General features: G+C 40.4%; 1 protein-coding gene across 1 annotated transcript; it reads left to right on the top strand.

Moving 5' to 3' along the window:
• Window positions 1-12,212: 12,212 nt before the first annotated feature.
• LOC148022103 (pentatricopeptide repeat-containing protein At2g33680-like) lies at window positions 12,213-15,767 on the top strand. Its single transcript, XM_087697742.1, has 2 exons — window positions 12,213-12,692; window positions 12,965-15,767. The coding sequence occupies exons 1-2, from the start codon at window positions 12,447-12,449 to the stop codon at window positions 15,530-15,532; spliced, it is 2,814 nt and encodes a 937-aa protein (XP_087553868.1). The 5' UTR covers window positions 12,213-12,446; the 3' UTR covers window positions 15,533-15,767.
• The last annotated feature ends 1,084 nt before the right edge of the window (window positions 15,768-16,851 follow it).

Raw genomic sequence — 16,851 nt, 5'->3', positions numbered from 1 at the left:
AATGAGTCTAGAGGTACGTGAGAAGAGAGAAGGCAAAAATCAAGGCCGAGAATGAGCTTGTAGTAGAAGTCCCCTTTGATGCCTTAAAAGCACTCTTTACAGAAGTCCCCATGGTGACTCAAGGTCCCCTTCCTATTCAGATTCATCCTAGAAATATTGATGATAGGCCAACAAATATAGTCCCATTGCCAATTTTTAAGGGAGAGTACAATGAAGACCCCGATCTTCATGTAGTAGAATTTATGGTAGCATGTGTGGCTAACAATGCCAGAACCCAAGAGCATTGGTTGGCAATATTCCTCACCACTTTCGAGGGCGCGGCATTTCACTGGTATGAAAGACAAGCAGCAGGAACAATGCGGCTCTTCTATTCTTGGGAATTCATTTCAATGCACTAATGCAAATCATAAATAGTGACTTGGTATTTTTTTTTGTGCAAGGAATATGAAATCATCATGCCTAATGCAAATGCAAGCTACTTATCTTTAAAGGTTTATAGGAGTCTAATACTTGGCTTAGTATTGCAACAACCCATACATAACCATTTCATGGAAACTCATGATCATCATTGACTTGATTCAAGCCTTTACACCTACCTTTCCAATTATGCAAATTTCATGATGCAAAATTATGATTTCTTTCTAATGATGACAATGCTTTACCATCCCGATAACCCAGTTTTCAGTTTCTTTTACCTCTCAAGCATACCAATGCTAGTGTATAAGTCTAATGTTGTACGAACACAATCAATAAAGTTCTTGATTTCAGTGTGCACCAATGAGTAATCTTTTGTGCAAATTGTTTGTTCTATAACCTACCAGAGTGCAATAAAACACAATACCCAATATGATTTTATAATATGACCTAGTTGGTGGTTAGCTATCATAGATTTTTGCATGAATACTCCTCCCTACCTAATGTAGTCGATCGACATTTTTAAAAGATTCCTACCAGAGTAAGATTTATGGAATGCACCTGGTTACCAAGTGTCACAGTTCCTTGATCCGTAGCTCCATCAATTTATGTGGGATTCATGCTTGATTGGACATTACTTCTCTTGGGAGGCATCTTATAGTTTGGCCTTTCCTTTGTGGATATGCACATGGGCTACAAAGGAGTTGACTCCTCGTGAGAGAATAGCCATGGGAACCCTCTCAAAGAGGGAGGGAATAGAGGAAGCTTGGAAGCTTCTAAGGAGATTCCCCCTTTCTCTCACTCCCTCTCTCTTTTTTCCTATCTCTTAGTGCCCTCACACACACACACACACACACACACACACACACACACACACACACACACACACACACATCAATTCGATAAGGGGGCAAAAAGAAAATGAGGTGTCTCTCTCTCTCCCTTAGGGGGGATTTTATAGCATTCTTTGGGGGGGGGAAGGAATGGTGTGGCATGGAGCCCCCCCTCCCCCCCCCCCTTTATCCCCATCAAGGCGACCAGGTGGGCGGCCACCATGCACAATATGGTGGAGGGATGGTCGTCACACTCATGCCTTTCCCCGCAGCCTCATCGCCCACCACGTCCTCTCATCCCTTCTAGGTGTCATCGGCCACTGTAGCTCCCCTTCCCTCCGCTAGCTAGCGGCGTTGCGACAGGGGGCATTAAAATATTTTTTTTCCTTTAATTAATAAAAGGGGGGATCTTACGGCCACGGGCGGGGGGAAATATTACATTCTTTCCTTCTTAAGGAATCGAGATGTCCTCATCTCAAAAGAAATTGGGGGTATTGTTGGTTGAGAGTACTCTCACCAATCCATGTGGTATCTTCTTCTGGATAGTCCTTCCACTGGATGAGGTACTCTTTGAGGGTTCTACTCCTCAATCTCTTTTGTCGAATATCTAGGATTCTATCTACCCAAAGCTCAAGGACTCCTTGGCTTGGCATTATAACTTGTTGATAATTGAGTACACAGCTTTTGAGTACATGGCTAGGATGGGATACATATTTATTTAGTAGACTAACATGAAATACATTGTGAACCTTTACGTTCTCTGGGAGTTGGAGTTTGTAGGCATTGGGCCCTAGGCACTTGAGGATCCTATAGGGCCCGCAATACCTTGGACTCAATTTCTTAAATTCCCCCAATGATAAGGACCTCTTCTTGGGTTGTACACGAATAAAAACCATATCTCCCTCTTTGAAGAGTCGTTCTTGTCTATTTAGATTTGCATAGGCTTTTTGCTTATCCTTGGCGGCTCTAATGTCTTGTCTGATGGCCTTGAATTGCTCATCCATTTCCTAGAGCATTTTCTTGGAAGCTTCTACCCTTAAGGTAGGATCTGAAAATTCTATGGAGTATGACAATCATGCCCATATAATGCTTGAAAAGGTGTCATTTGAATGCTTTGTTGGTAGAAAGCATTATAGGCGAGCTTGGTGCGCAGATCGGTCGCAGATAGCTCACGTAGTGAATCCCGGAAGGTCCCCAAGAACAATGAACTCTACCTTTTTGCACAAAAAACAATGTAAAAGCATGAACGACAAGAGGCAAGAGACAAATTGGGTTCAATCTCCCCCATGCCTTGTGTGAGCGCTTCACAAAGCATGTATTTTATGTATATTTCCAATCTTCATGCTCAATAATAGCCCAATTACAAAAATATGACAAGCTTTTAGCTTTTGAGTTTGCTTTCTACAAAAATAGGAAAATAAAGCTAATGGACGGTGCCCATAGAGTCTGGCACGCCCAATCTCAATGTCCAAATAGAAATAACATATCCGAGCGCATAGGCGCATACAAAATAATAATAAATAATTGATGTCTCAAAAGACATAACAAAATATAGGCGTAGCGCCTATCAAAATATAATCCAAAAGTCGAATACTCGCTAAACTCCAATGCTTTCCTCCGCAACTGCTGCTATCTCTACACATCAACTGAAGCATTCACAATCGTTAGTAAAATAATACAATTAAACCGACAAAAGTGAATACCTAGCAGTCTTCAGCTACATAAATAAATCAACTGGTTAGAAATAAATCCTAACCTTAATTTATTACGAGTGCGCACTCTAAACTCATAAACGTTTATTAATTTAATATGCATTTTGCGGAATCACCCACTATGGAATCACCCATGTACACACTAAATTAATGAAACGCCCGAAAAGGACAGGCGTCCCCATCAACTTCTCGCACAAAGAATCCTCTTTGTGTATGAGCCCCGGTCATCTAAGTTTACGGAATCCACCGTAAAACCTCACGGAATCCACCGTGGCACGAAATCCACCGTGGAATATGCCTCCTGGCATCATACCCCCGGGGTGGGATAGCAATTGACCTCAATTGCTATTAGCTCAATGTGGAGCTAACAGAGTGGGGAAAGCATTTAAGTCTCTAGCGTGCATCCATTGTGCTTCCTCTACAGGATGGTTCTTGAATTTGACTAGATATCTAGAATACATTCGGCCTGTTCTAGTGGTCATGTAGTCAGTGTCTATGATAGCTTCTAGTTCAAGTATTTTAGTCTCTTCCTCTAATAAAGGTGGGTTTTCATAAACAGGGTGGATAGGTAATTGGCCTCTAAATGGTCTCAATAAACTAATATGAAATGTATTATGAATTTTCCAATGAGATGGCAATTCTAACTTGAATGCATTATCATTAATCTTATGAATAATTCTAAATGGTCCATAAAATCTAGGAGCTAATTTGACAACTGGGTGTCTATCTACACTTTGCAGTCTACGCTTTTCTATTCTAAGCCAAACATAATCATCAACTTTGAAATTCATGGCTTGTCTTTTCTTGTTGGCTTGTTTGGTATATGATTATTGGGCTTTAGCAATCATATCCTTAACCTCATCAAAAATACTGTTATGCATAATAGCAATATCATTAGCACTCTGAATTCTATTAGACAAAGATGCAACAAGTGTAGATAATCTATATCCATAAATAACTTCAAAAGGTGCTTTCTTTGTAGATATGTGCAGTGTATTGTTATATGCAAACTGTAATAAATGCAAATGAGTATCCCATGTTTGAGGTTTAGAGATAGTGTATGCACGTAAAAGATCTAGAATGGTACTATTTGTGGCTTCTGTTTGTCCATTTGTTTCTGGATGAAATGCAGATGAGAAATCAATCTTTGTGCCTAGATTTGCAAACAGTGTAATCCAAAAATTATTACAAAATCTAGAATCTCGATCTGAAATAATCACTTTTGGCAATCCATGGTTAGAAAAAACAGTTTTTAAAAATAACTGTGTTGCTTGTGATGCTGTTAAAGTTTTCTTACATGCAATGAAATATGCTTGCTTACTAAATCTATCTACAATTGTCCAAATCATGTCATGGTTAGATTTAGTATGTGGTAAACCAGTAATGAAATCCATAGATATATGTTCCCAAGGTTTAGATGGAATAGACAAAGGCATTAATAATCCATACTGTTTACCATGATGTCTCTTTATTCTTTGACAAATCAAACATTCAGAAACGAAATTAGATACATCTGCATCCATATGCGGCCTTTTCAAAAAACATAAATCCATCATTATATGACAATGAATCAACAGGAATGAAATTATTTTGAACTAATTTTTGCCAATCAGAATGAAAAGTAATATCCTGGTGATATGTATCTTTCATAGCAATCAAAGAATCAAAAGATATGATAGAAATATTATGAATTGCAGGTCTTCTACTCAATGCATCAGCAACTACATTTTCTTTTCCAGGTTGGTATTGAATGATAGGATGAAAACTTTGAATGAAGGAAGCCCATTTAATATGACGGTCAGAAATTTGGGGTTGGCTAAGTAGATGTCTAATACTTTGCTGGTCAGTCTTTATCATGAATTCTGAACCCATTAAATAATGCTTCCATTGTTTTAATGCTTGTACAACTGCTAATAGTTCTTTGTCATAAGTGGAATATTTGAGCTCAGAGGGTTTCAGCTTAGAACTAGAATATGCTATTGGATGATTGTCTTGCATTAATACGGCTCCTATTCCTGATCCGCTAGCATCGGTCACAACTAGAAAGAATGGTCTATTAAAGTCAGGTAATTGTAGAACAGGGGCATTAGTTAATGCACGTTTCAGTAAATCAAAGGATTTCTGCTGAGTTTTAGTCCATTGATAAACAATTCCTTTCTTAAGAAGTTTGGTTAATGGTAAAGCAAGTAATGAAAAATTACGTACAAACTTCCTATAGAAACTAGCAAGACCAAGGAATGAGCGTAATTCATGTACATTTTTAGGAACATGCCAATGCAATATTGCATCAATTTTCTTAGGATCAACTTTAATTCCTTCTTTTGATACAATATGACCTAGATATTCTATTTCTGTCTTAGAATTCACTCTTTTCAGGATTTGCAAACAATTTATTTTCTTTCAGTAATTGAAAAACTAATTATAAATGCTCATAATGCTCTTTTTCACTTTGACTGAACACCAAAATATCATCAAAGAAAACAATCACACAATATTGATATTTCAGAAAGATACGGTTCATCATTCTACTGAAAGTAGCAGGTGCATTAGTTAATCCGAATGGCATGACTAAGAATTCGTAATGGCCAAACTGTGTTCTGAATGCAGTCTTAAATATGTCAGTTCTGTCTAGCCTCACCTGATGATATCCAGACTTAAGGTCAATTTTACTAAATATAGAAGATCCTTGCAGTTTGTCCATAAGGTCATCAACTCTAGGTATAGGATACCTATTCTTTACAGTGATCTTATTTAATGCTCGGTAGTCAATACACATACGATAGGTATTATTCTTTTTCTTGACTAAGAGTACAGGTGCACCGAATGGGGAATTGCTAGGTCGAATTAAGCCTCTATTTAGTAATTCTTCAACTTGACTCTGGATTTCTTTTTGCTCTATTTGATTGTGCCTCTATGGTGCTTTACAAGGTGGTTGTGTGCCAGGTATTAGATCAATCTTATGGTCTTCTGGACGTGAAGGAGGTAAACCTGGTGGTAGGTCTTCTGCAAAACAGTCCTTAAAATATGCAAGAATTCCTTATGCCTAGGGTGCATATGATTTTCCTTTGCGTGCAATTCATTCACCCAAATGAGATATGATTTAGTATTCTTCCGTAGTGCACGTTTTGCTTGAGTATGCGAAAGCAGTGGAAAAATATGAGATGCATGCATACCATATAATGTAATAGATTTTCCTTGAAAATTAATATTCATTGTGTGCGTGGAATAATCTATATTTGGATTATGCTGGTGTCTCCATGGCATTCCTAAAATAATGTCACTTGACTGTAATGGGACAACTAAGAAATTTCTTCTTTCAATGTATGCACCAATTTGAATTTTTAAATCTTGTACTTCTTGTGTGCCATTGTACCTAGTGCCTAGAAATGCAGCTTTTATGCGATAATGCATAGGTACAGTTTGTAAATTCAATTCTTTTATCAATTTTGCTGAAATAAAGTCATGAGTACTACCATCATCATGCAATATAATTCTTTCCTTTTCATGCACCATACATTTCATAGTCAACAATGAATGTGGGGTAGGCATACCTGGTAAGGTGTCGGAAGTAGTAGTAGGATCATCCTCATCTTCAGTGAAATCCGGCATATCCTCATGCTCGTCTTCGTCCATGGCTCCAAGATAGTTGATATGTGCTGGTGGCTTCTTTGAATGACAATTTGCTGCGAGATGCCCTGGCTGGTGACACTTGTAGCATACTATTGGCTTGGCTTTGGTTACATTATTTGCAATGGCTGGAAGTCTGGGTACATTTGGATTTGCTTGTGGAATAGGCTTTGGGTTTGGATTGACAGTGGATGGTAATGCAGGTGGTTTAGGCCAATTCTTGCGGAAAGATGGTGATGAGAAACGACCTGGATTAAACCTTCTAAAATTAGAATTGAATTGTTTAGATCCATAATTACCGTTGGCTTGGAATTGCTGTGGTCGTCTGTCTCTTCCGCATAACTTATCTTCAGTGTCGTGAGCTAAGGAGATGGCGTCTTCAAGGGTAGCAGGCTTGAACATGTTCACTTCAGCGTAGTAATGTCCAAGAAGTCCAGACATATACTTCCGCTTATGTGTCGTCTCTGGTACGTCTTCAAGCATGCGTAGCTGTAGGAGTGCATTCCAAAAACGCTCTGTATACTGTGGAATAGGCTCACGATCCCGTTGTTGAAGTAAATCCCATTGCTTGATAGCCTTCTTATGAAATTGCAGTGGAAGGAAATTCTGCATGAACTTCTTCTTGAAATCTTCCCAAGTAGCAGGACATTCTATGCTCTTGCGGACTACAGTCCACCAAAGTGATGCTCTGTCTATCAGATGATTAGTAACACACTTGATTTTATCTTTTTCGGGATAAGTTTCCTCATAAAAATAGTCATCAAACTGGCTAATGAATGATAAAACAGTCTTTCCTTCTCGTATACCATTGAAAGTGCGAAACTTGAAACTTCGTTTACTTATCTTGGATTCCTTGCGAATGGTTTGTGCTTCAAGAGTGGCGTCGATGGTACGGCGAATCAAATCTTCAGCTTGAGGTTCTTCTTTATCGGTGGATGTTCTTTGTAATTTTGTCAATTGCGCTTGCAGTGCTTGCCTAGCCCTTCGCTCTTCTTCCAATTATAGCATGATTAGATCCAGCTTTTGTTCCATGGTAGGCTCAGGTAGGTCGTCTTCAGCCATAGGATCATCCATATGTGGGGTAGTCATCCTGTAAAACTCAACAAACCTTTCTCACTCAAAATCAGGTTAGCGGGATGAGCGTAGCTCAAATTCGGGGTTACAAGGCTATGTATTTTTGGGTATTTCTTTGTATATTTTTCAGAAAATCTGCAATATTTCTGTATCCGTTTGCTGAAAGTACTTCAACGAACTTGTAGATAGGTAGAACAGCTTGCTGCGAACAACTTTCCAGTTCAAAGTTTTTGCATACGAACAAGTCTTCTATGAGTTTTAAGTATTAGTTAGTTCTGATTTAGTCTGACTTGCAGAGTTGCGGACTTAGCAGACTTGCAGAGTTGTTGACTTGCTGAACTTAGGCCGACTTGCAGAACTTGCAGAACTTGATTTCAATTGACTTGCTGAACTTGACTTCAGAAGTGCGGGACCTGGAGTATATCAACTTGTGTGTTTTGTCAGACTTGCAGAGAGCTTAATAACTTAAGCTTAAGTGATTAAGCTTAAGCTTTAATAAGCTTAATGACTTAGGCTTATTAAGGAGGGAGAATCGTCAGGAAACGGCGCAATTCGTGGAGGACAAGAGTATACGTTTGCTGACGTCGCGAAGATTTCGGGCATCCTCAATTACTTCGTTGACGAATTTTGTGAAACTTCTTCACTTCCTTAAGCCTTTAAGCTTGTAGACTAAGATTTTTGAAGAAAAAGATATGAGCTTCTTACTGTTTATCCACGACTTGTTTATGGAGATGAGGGAGTGGTGGTTCTTGATCGCCAGAAGTCTGCCTGTATCGACGGTTCGTGACGAGATTGACTGTAGAGCCCGTTTGTTCCTGGAGCTCCGCCTTCGCCCGAGATTGGTAGCGATTGGAAGCTCTTGATCTCTGCTCCGCTCTGATACCACTGGTGCGCAGATCGGTCGCAGATAGCTCACGTAGTGAATCCCTGAAGGTCCCCAAGAACAATGAACTCTACCTTTTTGCACAAAAAACAATGTAAAAGCATGAACGACAAGAGGCAAGAGACAAATTGGGTTCAATCTCCCCCATGCCTTGTGTGAGCGCTTCACAAAGCATGCATTTTATGTATATTTCCAATCTTCATGCTCAATAATAGCCCAATTACAAAAATATGACAAGCTTTTAGCTTTTGAGTTTGCTTTCTACAAAAATAGGAAAATAAAGCTAATGGACGGTGCCCATAGAGTCTGGCACGCCCAATCTCAATGTCCAAATAGAAATAACATATCCGAGCGCATAGGCACATACAAAATAATAATAAATAATCGATGTCTCAAAAGACATAACAAAATATAGGCGTAGCGCCTATCAAAATATCATCCAAAAGTCGAATACTCGCTAAACTCCAATGCTTTCCTCCGCAACTGCTGCTATCTCTACACATCAACTGAAGCATTCACAATCGTTAGTAAAATAATACAATTAAACCGACAAAAGTGAATACCTAGCAGTCTTCAGCTACATAAATAAATCAACTGGTTAGAAATAAATCCTAACCTTAATTTATTACGAGTGCGCACTCTAAACTCATAAACGTTTATTAATTTAATATGCATTTTGCGGAATCACCCGCTATGGAATCACCCATGTACACACTAAATTAATCAAATGCCCGAAAAGGATAGGCATCCCCATCAACTTCTCGCACAAAGAATCCTCTTTGTGTATGAGCCCCGGTCATCTAAGTTTACGGAATCCACCGTAAAACCTCACGGAATCCACCGTAGCACGGAATCCACTGTGGAATATGCCTCCTGGCATCAGAGCTCTACCAATGGTAGATATTGGATCCACTTTTTGGGTTCGTGACAACAATATGCTCTAAGAATATCTTCAATGGCTTGGTTGACCCTCTCCATTTGGCCATCAGTTTGAGGATGATGGGATGTACTGAAACAGAGTTGAATCCCAATGGGCGAGAATATCCCTATCCAAAAGTGAGATGCGAAGAGGGAGTCGCGATCACTAACGATCCTTCTAGGCAACCCATGGAGTTTGAATATCTCTTTGATGAATAAATTGAAAATATTTGAAGATTTATAGTTTGTCTTGGTTTTGGAACGAGGTGTGCAACCTTGGTGAGTATGTCTACTATAACCATAATTGAATTGTAGACTCCTTGCACTTAAGGTAACCCAATAACAAAGTCCATGCTAATAAATTCCCACTTCATTTAGGGAATGTCAAGAGGTTGCAGCTTCCCAGGCATCTTGACATGTTCTACCTTAATGCGTTGGCAAGACAACATTCCGTGACATATTTGAGCACGTCTCCCTTAAGCCTTTCCCAATGGTAGCTCTTTCTGACCATGTTGAGGGTCTTGACGTATCCCAGATGGCCCAAAAAGAGGGAGCCGTGTGCTTCCCAATGTATTCTCTATTTGAGTTTCTTGCTCGAGGCTATGCATAATCTTGTCCTAAAATAGAAAAGTCCCTCATTGATGGAGAATTCTTGATACTTGACCTTAAGTCAAGGATGTTGGTCCTTTTCCAAAATCTTCTTTATCATCTTTAGATATTCTGGGTCATGGCTAGCTTCTTCCTTAGCTAGTTCAAGGATAGGGTTGCTAGGCATTGACACCATAGTTGCCAATGATTCTACCATTAAGAGTTCCTCCACGATAAGAGAGTTGAGAAATGCCTTGCGACTTAAGGCATCATCCACCAAATTGTCTTTATCGGGTCGGTACCTGATCTCAAAGTCATATTCTTGCAGAACCTCAATCCAACGGCGTTGCCTCATATTAAGCTCATTTTGTGTGAAGATCCATTTGAGGCTCTTATGGCCTTAACCAGAGAGAACTTGTTACCAAGCAAGTAATGTCACCAAAGTTTGAGAGCATAAATAACTGCTATAGCAGCTCTAGGTCATGGGCGGCATAATTCCTTTCATGGGTTTTTAGCTTTCTCGAGGAATAGGCTATAGGATGACCTTCTTGCATTAGTACACAGCCTAGTGCAAGTGAGCTAGCATCCATGACAACTTCAAATTTCTTGCTCAAGCCAGGGAGCTTCAGAATTGGTGCTGTCACCAAGCTATGCTTTAGTTGATCAAAACTTGATTATTCGATGGGCATCCACACTATGGCAACCTGACTTTTTAGCAAATTTATGAGGGGTACTGCGATTAAGGCATAATCCTTAATGAAGATCATGTACCATCCTGTTAATCTAAGAAGCTATGCACTTCTTTAACAGTAGTTGGTGGAGACCACTCTTGGACATCCTTAACCTTTGTAGGATCTACAGAGATTCCTTCATTTGACATAATAAATCCAAGATATTCGATCTGCCTCTTGAGGAAGGCACACTCAAGTACAAAATCATTGAGATATAGTCTAAAAATATCCTGTATTAGCCTGTTCATATTAGTCAATCCAAAAGACATTACTATGAATTCAAAATGACCATATCTAGTGTTGAATGACATCTTAGGAATATCCTCTTCCTTGATGCGGATCTAGTAGTATATTGACCTCAAATCAATCTTGGAGAAGATTTTTGCTCCCCACAATTGATCGAGTAACTCATCTATCCTTGGAATGGGGTATTTACTTTTCATGGTTACTTGGTTCAGGCCTCTATAATCGATGTAAAGGCAAAGAGTACCATCCTTCTTATTTTGGAATAAGACCGGAGTCCCCCAAGGGGAACTGCTGGGGCGTATGTACCCTTGGTCCAATAGTCATTTGAGTTGTTCCTTTAACTCAATAGCTTCAGGAATGGACATCTTGTAGGGCCTTTTTGCGATTGGTGCAGCTCCTGATATTAGCTTAATCTCATGATCCACTTCCCTAGGTGGTGGTAATTCTATCAATTCCTCTGGAAATACATCCACATACTTGTTTAGAGATGATGGCTCTTCCTTGGAGTCCTCTACATATTCTGCTTTGTTTAGCTTGATCAGATAGATGGGTAATCCTTTTCTTATTGCTTGAGCTATTTGTGTTGCCTTAGCTAACTAGATCTTTGGTTTACCTGCTTCTCCTTGAGTTGTAATGTGCTCACGTTTAGGATTCTGAAAGGAGACTCGCTCTTTCCCACAATGGATGTAAGCCTCGTTGGGGATTAGCCAATCCATCTCGAGCAGGCACTCATGGACTCCTAGATTCATTACCCTGAACTTAACATATATGAGCTCGTTTTCGAGTAGGAATTTCACCTTAGCAGTTTGTCTAGTGCAAAGTGATTTCTCACCCATTCGCTAGTTTGACAAGAAAAGTGGGTGCAGCTATAGTGGCTATCCCTAACCTTCTTGCACAAACTGGTGAAATGAAAGAATGAGTGCTGCCAGAGTCAATCAGGGTTTTGAATTTCTTATCCTGGTAATCTGATGGAGTTTCATAACATAAGTACATTGAGCATCAAGAATATATAATGGTAGGCATGGTACAACATGATCCATAATCATAGTATAAAACCACATATAACACACTTAGCATGAGGCCTAAATGCTACACATGGCACCACATGATAAATCATCATAGTACATTAGCGTGTAGAACCGACCTTGGTGCTATGAGAGAGGGAGGGTGTGTAGCTCGGATGGAGGTTGGGATAGAGCCCATGATGTTGTTGTGGATGCAGGTTGCATGCGTATGTGCAGCCAGGAAAGAAGGAACGACGGGGAGAGAGAGAGAGAGAGAGAGTGTGTGTGTGTGCACGCGCACTTCAAGTAGCTTCTATTTTTAGTTTAAATAGATTCTTTGGGGGTGAAAACTCAAATTCAAGCAAGTTCATTGTTGCTTCTGCACGTCCCAAAGTCGATTGAAGCTCCGAACGAGCATGATCGTATCCTCCTCATCATCAGCATCAGCATTGGCGCCAGCATCATCGTCATCCACATCTCACTGCACGCGAGCTGATCTTCTTCTTCTTCCACAACAAGGGGAGGAGGAAGAAGAGAAGCTCCATCGCCAGCGATTGATAACACCATCCGCAACAGAAGATAGGAGGATCTCTGCCTTGAACCTCTTGTCGGAGAGACACTCTCGCAATCCCCCTCAACAGCACGGCATCGCACTCACTGCAGTAAGTACTCTTCACCGTTCCCTGCAGTACGTGTCTTCACCATTCTGCTTAGCCCTAATTTCAGGATTTAGTGTTCATGAAACACATTCAAATATAAAGAAGAATGTTTTAAAACCTCGAACTTTATAAGCTTTTTGGCTGTGAAAACATTGGCAAAAATGTGTAATTTGATTAAAAAGTCCCTCCAAAATTTTGAGTTAAAAGGTTTTTGTATTTGCTACTAAAAAATGTCTTTTGTGAACATTGGTTCTATGTCTTGCGTTGGTGCGCAGCAGACCAATCCAGTCTTCAAGCACAAATTCGCAAGCGAGTTCTTATGGATCGACGGCTTGTGCTCGTTGCCCTTTGTTCAAGACAAGCTGAGGCTAAGAGAATTGGAACCATTCAACAGTTATTCAACAGAAGAAGAAGAGGACTTAGAAGGAGAAGAAGAAAAAGGTGAAGATGAAGAGGAATTTTGTGCAAAGAAGTGGAAGAAGAAGAAGAACATGACCGCACTGGACACAAAGGAAATCCAGGAGGACATTGAGGGAATCTTGGATTCTAGCAAGAACCACCAATCTCCATGCCATACCAGCAGTCAAGCACACATGTTCGCAACTCTTTTGAAGGCCTGTGCTAAGCAAAAAGATCTACAGAAAGGCAGTAAAATCCATGCTGATATTGTTAAGATGGGGTTGCTCAAGATGAATGTTTTTCTTGGCAGTACCTTAGTCAGCATGTATGCCAAATGCGGTTCTCTTGCAAAAGCACAAGAAGTATTTGATAAGCTTCCAGTCCATGACGTGGTAGCATGGAGCACACTTATCATTGGCTATGCCCAACATGGTCAGGGTGAACAGGCACTACATTGTTTTGAACGTATGCGACTTGAGGGCCTCTCTCCAGATCGAGTGACATTTATTGGCATACTGAAAGGTTGTGGCACTGCAGGGGCTGGAGACACGGGCAAAGAAATACATGCTGAAATTGTCAAAGTGGGACTGCTGAAAAAAGATATTGTACTAGGTAATGCAGTGGTAGACATGTATGTCAAATGTGGCCTTTTGAAGAAAGCAAAGGAGGTGTTTGATGAGCTTCCAGTTCGAAATGTGGTAGCTTGGAACACCTTAATATCTGGTTACACTCAACTTGGACATGGTGCACAAGCATTGAAATGTTTTGAACAGATGCAATTACAGGGCATTCACCCAAACACGGTTACATATATTTGTGTTTTAAAAAGTTGTGGCAGTGTGGGAGCTGTAAGCACGGGAGAAGATATCCATGCCGAAGTTGTGAAGAAAGGGTTGTTGAAAAGAAGCATTGTTCTTGGCAATGCATTGGTGGATATGTATGCCAAATGTAGCCTGCTTGCAAAAGCTCAAGAAGTCTTTGACAAGCTTCCACTACATAATGTTGTAACCTGGAATTCATTGATTGCGGGGTATGCCCAACATGGTCACAGCAATCAAGTAATAAAGTGTTTTGAACAGATGCAAAGCAAGGGCTTCTTTCCAGATGCAGTCACCTTTGTTTGCATGTTGAAAGCCTGTGGCAGCATAGGAGCTGCAGAGAAGGGCAAAGAAATACATGCTGCAATTGTCAAAGTGGGGCTGCTAAAAAAGAACGTTATTGTTGGCAATGCATTGGTAGATATGTATGCAAAATGTGGCTTGCTTGCAAAAGCACAGGAAGTATTCGATGAGCTTCCAGTGCGGAATGTGATAACATGGAGTGTACTAATGGCAGGATTTGCCCAGCATGGGGATAATCAGAAAGTATTGGAGTGTTTTGAACGGATGCAATTTGAGGGTCTCTTGCCAGATGCAGTCTCCTTTATTCGCACATTGAAAGTTTGTGCCAACATAGGAGCTGTGGAAAAGGGCAAAGAGATACATGCTCAGATTATCAGACAGAGGTTGTTGGAAAAAAACGTCATTGTTGGCAATGCACTATTAGACATGTATGTCAAATGTGGCCTTTTGGAAAAAGCACAAGAAGTGTTTAGTGAGCTTCCAGCTCGGAATACGGTCTCATGGAATACCCTCATGGCGGGATATGCGCAAAAGGGGCAAGGTCAGCAAGCATTAGTGTGTTTTGAACAAATGAAATCTGAGGGTATCCTTCCAGATGCAGTCACCTATGTTTGCATGTTGAAAGCCTGTGGCAGCATAGGAGCTGCATCCCAAGCTGCATCGGAGGGCAAAAAAATACACTCTCAGATTGTCAAAGAGGGGTTGTTGAAAACAAATATACTTCTTGGTACTGCATTGGTAGATATGTACGCCAGATGTGGCCTACTGGCAAAGGCACAAGAGGTGTTTGATGAGCATCCAGTTCATGATGCTGTTTCATGGAACTCAATAATGACCGGGCACATCTTACTGGGAGACACAAAATGTGTTCACCAGTTGTTTGATAAAATGATTGGAGAAGGTATAAAGCCAGATGCAGGTACTTTCTCTATTGTGCTGAATGCTTGCAGTCACGATGGTCTTGTGGAAAAGGGCCAGTCGTACTTCAATACCATGAGTGCAGATTATGGTGTCAGCCCACATTTAGAGCACTACACTTCCATTGTGGATCTCTTCAGTCGTGCGGGGCATATAGACAAGGCTGTAGAATTGATTAAAGGGATGCCATTTTCTCCTGATCTTACTATATGGCTTACTGTTTTGGGCTCTTGTCGAAAATGGGGAAATATGAAGCTTGGGAGACTGGCCTTTGAACATGCTGTGCAGTTGGATACAAGAGATTCTGCAGCTTATGTTTGTATGAGTAATATTTATGCAGGTGCTGGCAAGAAAGAAGATGCAGAAAATGTTGAAGCTATGCGACTGAAAAACCAAGCATGGTAGAAGCCATGCTGTTGGTGGACTGATGCCAGCGGGATTGTCTATCCAAGTCTATTTGAGATCTCGAGCACAACCTAGCTGACAACATGTCACAGGAAGATTATTTCTCAGGTTTCATCAAAGAACATTTCTGATGATGTAAATTTACCTATTACATTTTCCTGATTTATATATCTAAGGGAATTCCATAGATATTGGAGAAATAAGAGGGCATTTGGTGATCGTCATGCTACCCTTCTATTTGCATCAAATTTGGACAAAATCTTTCTTAGGGCTGCAAATTGCATTCTTGTGTTTGACGATGGCAAATGTCCTTGTGGAGGTAATTGGTGATCATGGAACACCAGGAGAGTTCCAAGAGCTGGCAAGATGCATAAGGAGGAAATAATGTTAATCGCAAAAGACTTGTAATGTGTAGAAGTTGTTGAATATCCAACAAGAAGTTGCTAACTTGTGAGAAACGCATCTCTTGGTATTCAAATTTTTTTCTGCAGTGTTGTGTTTTAACATGCAAGGCATCCAATGACACACAGTTCTACTACCACATGGCATCTGACAGTGTGAGCAGACAGTGAATATGCTTCATTAAATTCTGGAAGAATGATGGTTGTGAGGATCAGCCAATCATTATGTATGCAATGAATACTGCTGACAAGGGGCAAAGTGCACTTCCAATGGCTCATCTTCTAAGATCATTAGATATGAATGGCATTTTGCCATAATAAGAAAACTATTGCAACATAGTGGTGCCGGACAACAAGAGCAAATGGTGTATCTGCTCTCTTGTAAAATAGAATGATTGACACATACAAAGCAAGACCACTCAACATATTCATACTCCTCTCCTGCACTTGCTCCCTGTGTTATGGCTGCCCTTTCCATTGTTGGTGTTCCCTTAACTATTCTTGCTATCATTTCCCTCTTTCTCTTTCCTTACTTGGGGCCTCCCTTGATCTGAGCCTTCCCTGCTATAAGTATCCATCCCCTCTCCTTCGTTCACCCTCTTCATATGGCTCCTGCAACCCTATTACTCTAATTTGATTGCTTTCTTCCCTTGCCTTTTCTCTTTCTCTTCACAGCTGCCACAATCTCTCCTCTCCCTCCACACATTGGCTTCTCCTGCAATCTCCTTGCCTTTGCTCCCCTATCAAAATGTGCAATGATGCAAAGAGAGTGGGTTTTGCGGAGAGACACAGAGTGTGTATGGCAAACAATAAGAGAGAAGAGAAACTCAGAAACACAAGAGAACAAGATGATGAAGCATTGATTGCTATGTGAAGAAAAGCTAATACAGCAGAGTAGAAGCTCAGAAGATGACTACT

Source organism: Lygodium microphyllum, chromosome 17 (assembly GCF_053477565.2).
Source record: "Lygodium microphyllum isolate KBCC chromosome 17, Lygodium_microphyllum_v1.1.10, whole genome shotgun sequence".
Classification (NCBI taxonomy): Eukaryota; Viridiplantae; Streptophyta; class Polypodiopsida; order Schizaeales; family Lygodiaceae; genus Lygodium; species Lygodium microphyllum.
Note: the sequence above shows the minus strand (reverse complement) of the source record. Positions and strands in the feature narration are given on the sequence as shown.

Bases quoted from the DNA above. Each gene is read 5' to 3' on its own strand.
- LOC148022103 (XM_087697742.1), top strand. From the start codon at position 12,447: ATGATCGTATCCTCCTCATCATCAGCATCAGCATTGGCGCCAGCATCA. The intron at 12,693-12,964 runs GTAAGTACTCTT...GTTGGTGCGCAG, and splicing joins ACGGCATCGCACTCACTGCA to CAGACCAATCCAGTCTTCAA.